This window comes from Sinocyclocheilus rhinocerous, unplaced genomic scaffold (genome assembly GCF_001515625.1).
Source record: "Sinocyclocheilus rhinocerous isolate Xijiao unplaced genomic scaffold, SAMN03320098_v1.1 scaffold640, whole genome shotgun sequence".
NCBI classification, from domain to species: domain Eukaryota; kingdom Metazoa; phylum Chordata; class Actinopteri; order Cypriniformes; family Cyprinidae; genus Sinocyclocheilus; species Sinocyclocheilus rhinocerous.
In genome coordinates this window covers 456,611-461,861 of record NW_015666536.1, presented here as the reverse complement: position 1 = coordinate 461,861, position 5,251 = coordinate 456,611, and the positions used below count along the sequence as shown (strand labels likewise).

The 5,251-nt window shown below is 37.9% G+C and overlaps 1 protein-coding gene across 1 annotated transcript in view; it reads left to right on the top strand.

Annotated features, from left to right (window-relative positions):
- The window catches only part of LOC107732530 (protein enabled homolog), a 114,430-nt gene that overhangs the window by 37,105 nt on the left and 72,074 nt on the right, over positions 1-5,251 (top strand). The window contains 1 exon segment of the mRNA XM_016543889.1: positions 935-1,094. Coding sequence (XP_016399375.1) covers positions 1,006-1,094 — 89 coding nt within the window. The 5' untranslated portion in view covers positions 935-1,005.

Here is a 5,251-nt window from a genome sequence, read left to right as displayed (position 1 = left end):
TAAACATGGATGTGTTTGACTGTTGCGCTCGCGTCTCTTGCAGCGTCTCATGCACGAAACGGCTTTCTAAAAACACTGCATTCAAGTTAAAATAAGTTCACTCCCATCTTCTTGCATGTTTTACCTATTCCACTGCCCGCGTCGCATGTTTGTCAACACAAAGCCTGTTTAATGTTTTTAATGTTTTTGTCTCGTCGCTCTGGCTGGGACACGGCATCACAGTATGGTAAGGGGCTTGTCACACACTAGCACACCTCGCTTTTCCGACTGATGAGCTTTGTAAAAATCGACGCGTTTCAGAAAGGCGGGGCATAGAGGAGCAACAATAATGTACAGTATGTGGAAAATGTGTTTTTTGAACCTTAAACCGCATAAACATTGCATTACACCAAATACACAAAATAATGTTCTTTTTAGCAACGTCATATGACCCCTTTAAAGTATGTTTGTGACCTGAGAGGTCACATAAGGCCAAAAATACGAGTTTTCTGCTTTTTTATTACCTCAAAGATCAAAGCTACTTAAATATTTAGCGTTCTGCGTATCCTCCATTTGAAATAATGTTTACTTCATTCTACACAGATGCTTGCTTGCACATGCTGCTTCAAAACAAAGCTTAGCCAGCAAAGATAAATCACTATTGAAACGGAGCAGCACAGAATAAAGAGAGGAGGGTGGGGGTAGGAAAGACCAGAGCAAGGGGGAAAGAGAGAGAGGCAGGGCGGGAAAAAGCCTGCTCAGTTGAGCAGTATTAAAACAGCGTAGCAATTTCATCTTCCCAAACGTGATCTCCTTTAACAACTGTGAGCGCTCAAATGCCTGTTGCCAGGTTACCGTCCAGCACTGTGAAAAGCGGGATTGTGTACGCAAGCAGCATGGAGAAGCACCGCTGACTTGCGCCCATCTCTAAATAATGATTCACCGATGCATTCAGAATAGGGGGAACGCGATGAATAGGCGAGTGTGATCGGGATCGAATCTGCAGCGTCGGAGCCGGGGGAAGCCATGCAGCTCCAGTCTGCAGCACAATGCAAGGTGTCCGGCTTCATACTGAATGAAAGATGCACCCTGTCTTCAAAAATGGAAGTCCACCGGTACGTACGAGCACTGGATTTGTTTTCCTGATACAAGCAACTGTTGCGTCCTTAAATATATTGTTGAAATGCATTGTTTAGGTTCTCGTCAGTTTAATTTCTGCTTCATCGTTGGCTGTCTGGGATTAATAAAGCAATGCTCTATTGTAGTTATGGAGGATGTGAGCTGCTTTAGGAAGTGTGGTGGAAAATGTTTTTAGTAAGATTAGTTTCATTTGCTCTAATAGCTCCCTGTGGAATGGATGGGAGATGCACAAATTGGCCTATAAAACCAGTGGCAGGCTACCAACATTTGTGCTCTGCAAATTCACTCATCAAACATTGATGGCTAGTTTATCCCATCACACAAATATTGCCCTACAGACTGTATCAAAGTTCATTTTTGTCCTCGTTTTACTGATAAAGGGTCTCAACCAAATTAAATTGCATTTCACACTTCCAGTAAGTGTTTAAAAGTCTTTGGCGGAAAGGTGTTTCCCCATTTAGCTGCAATGAATAGGGTGTTTTTATAAACCATGCTGCCATTCGCTGTCATGTCTAATAAGTAGGCTATCACTTATGATGTTCTTAAGGGGGAACCTCCATACATGCAAAAGGTTTGGTGTGAGAAGTCAGTGTGTTCTTTGGGTGTGAATAGCAGCTCAGTCGAGGCAAAACAGGTCACTGTCAACACTTACCTGTTACTTTGTTAAAAGTGAATTGCCTTGTGTATGTAAACACCAGAATAACCTGAGGCTCTCTGAAAAACCAGGTTTGTACTGTGGTGAGGTGTTGGTGGTAGTTTTCTCTGTAATGAGAAGATTGTTTGAAATTCTTTGTTTAGCTGATGTTGATGTTTTGCATTACTGTGCGGAGTAAAACCTGTCGTGCTGGTCCTGTTTTATGAGTTGAGGCTGCTCATTCTTAAGATTTTTATTTTTGGTTAACACTTTTGCTTTGGAAACATTCACTCCACTTTAAATGCAAGCAAAAACATGTATGTTTTTAGTTTCTATGTATGTATTTTTTGGATATTTATATAGTAATAATAATAATACAATTATATAGTAATAATAATAATGACTATTATAAACATTTTTAAATTTCTTAAATATATAAACTTTATATACACATTACTTTTTTTCCAATTAAAGTGTTGCCACAGAAAAGTGTTCCCAACTCGTAAAAATTAGTATTTAAATATTAAATGGCATCATATTAGGAATATTGGGAATGTTAATTTTTGAGTTGGCAACACATTCAGTCCACTTTAAATGCAAACAAAACATATGTATGAGTATATATAGTTTATGTATTTTTAGATATTCATAGAGAAACTGATCACCTCCATGTCACGCCGAATTGAGGCAGTAATTAAAGCAAAAGGAGCCCCTACCAAGTATTGAGTACATGTACAGTAAATGAACATACTTTCCAGAAGGCTAAAAATGTTTTTTTTATTGGTCTTAATAAGTATTCTAATTTGTTGAGATAGTTAATTGGTGGGTTTTTGTTAAATGTGACAACCAAAGACTTAAACTACTTCAGTCTGTGTGCATTGAATTTATTTAATACACGAGTTTCACAATTTGAGTTGAATTACTGAAATAAATGAACTTTTCCACGACATTCTAATTTATTGAGATGCACCTGTATTATTATTATTATCATTATTATTTATTATTATATTAACACATTTTTATATAAAAGAAACATTTTCTATTCATATCTAGAAAAGATGGAATATGGTTTCAGAGGGCAATGTTAGCTTGGCATAACTTAAACTATTCAGTGATTTAATGAAATAGCGGTTTTGTGTGGTTGAAATTGTGGTTTCCAAGATGCTGTCAAAGGTCACAGTAATTATTGTCAGCTTGAGTTCAAATTGTAATTGGAAACCTATTTAGAGTAAAAAATCCTTATGAATAAAAAGAGGAAACTAATATTTCTTAGACTTCGTAAAGCCATCCATCTGGCTTTACTATACAACCATGAACATGTTGAATGTCCTGCATGTCAAACTGTGTGGATTATACCCGACACACTGCTTAGATAAAGATGACAGATGGCAGCTGTCAAAGTGAAAACGTATTTAGGATAGCAGTATTTTGCTGGTGTTTTTTAGTGGCCAGTCAAACAAGGATGCCTGAAGGAAAAAGGCATAAATTTGTGCTAGAGTAGATATTGGGTAGAACAGAGCTTTCTCTAAAGTGTTTCGGTGTCAAATGTATTACAAACTTCGTTCAACATTCTCTAACTTAAAACGTGTCTACCTGTTTAATTGTTGAAAAGTGCTTGTGGTTTCCTCAATTACACCTTTTCCACCAGCATGAACCGGGTGCTAGTTCAGAGCCAGTGCTATTGCCGGTTCGGAGTTGGTTCAACTGGCGAGCCTTCTAAGAACCTGTTTGCCTTTCCACGCACTAGAGAGCCACCACAGAGCCAGGTCTTACGTCACTGAATACATCTCATCTTTCCCAGTAACGCTAGCGCGACAGCGCCAAACACAACAGGCTTGTTAGAGATGCATCGGCGCCATGCAGACCGATCGGCGCACGACACCAAAGTACCGCGAAAGCGATCCAAAAGCATAAAGAGAGTCGTCTGCTTTCCAATCACTCCTGCGGCACACCAACCGGTCCGCGCAGCACCGATGCAGCCCGATCAAGCCTAAACACACAATCAGCAATGGTGGACGTTGCATTGCTATTGATGTTCATGGCTTTGTGAATCTTCATCGGCATCCAAACATGGCGAATTCAACGTGTACGTGTTTAGCTGCTATTTCAAAAATGGCGGTCAAAATTTCTGTTAATCTTGTTGATCACGGTAACCCCGTCCCCAGCCCCTGATGCAAGCGGTTCTTACTTCTAGAACAGCAATGTTTTGGTGCTATTTACGAACCACTTTTCCTGGTTCGGAGCTGGTGCTTTGGGTGTCGAAGATTTTTGATTACCTTAATCCGGCTAAAGTCATACTCGAAGTAAACAGAAATCGAATTAAGACACGTGGAGTATTCCTATTTTAGTCTCATTATTGAAGTGCAGTATAGACATGTACACACCTTAATCACACTATCACCGTTGTGTAGGACTTTTCACGACATTTTGCGACAGGATACACACACGGCAGTGGTAAACCATTTGTCGGCAAACAAAAGAGCATGGCTTCAAGAAGGCACATTTTTATCCGTCGTCGTCTTGCGTATAGCATGACAAATAATTAACTGCACTTGAAGCTTTCGTAAAATTAAAAATGAAACACCCTAAACTGTATATGGTACCGAAGACAAACTGTATGTTGATACGTGAAATTCAGGAGAGATCGTCGGATGGCGTCGTGTGGGAACGTAATGACATGCGCCATTAATCGATTTATGTATTATAACGTGTAAAACGGGAACATGAAAGGAATATTCTAAAAGCAACTCATGTAAACACCTTAATCATAATATTGTCTTATTCAGAATAAGATAAATAATTAGATTACTGATGTCCATGTAAACGTACTCAATGTCTCTTAGAGGGGAGGAAAGGTCATAATTCACTGATGCTGATGGCATATAACCTAACAACATTTCCAATTTGAAATTTATTAGAGATGATCACTATATTCTCAGCATAAATGTACCCTTTAATTTTATTTTTCTCAGAATCATTATCTTTATATACAATATAATTTTTTTTATAATATTATAAATTAAATATTTTAATTATTGCCCTTAATGGTACCTTCCTTTTCAAAGTGATTCAAGCAATTCAAAACCATCGTGGCTGTACGTGTTTGAAGTGTCTCAGTAGGGGCAGGTAGGCCAATAGAGTACCACTAGGCCTGTCACGATAACAACTTTTTGTTGTGCGATATATTGCCCCAGAAATAATTGCGATAAGCGATATTATTGTCATTTTAAAGACCATTTTATGCCACTGAATATATAATCATAATGTAACAGCATAATAATGCAAGAAGACCTGCACACTTCCAAATGACAACAAACTTTAAATTAAGAATATTTAGATCATGGAAATTAAATATCAAAATATTAGATACCTTAAAAAAAACCTGAATAAACAGTAAATAAACATTTTCTAACAAAAAGTGCAAAGTAACAAGTAGAAAAAAAGAAAAATGCACAAAGAACTTGTATGGAGATTTTTCCATCTACAGATTTTTCCCTG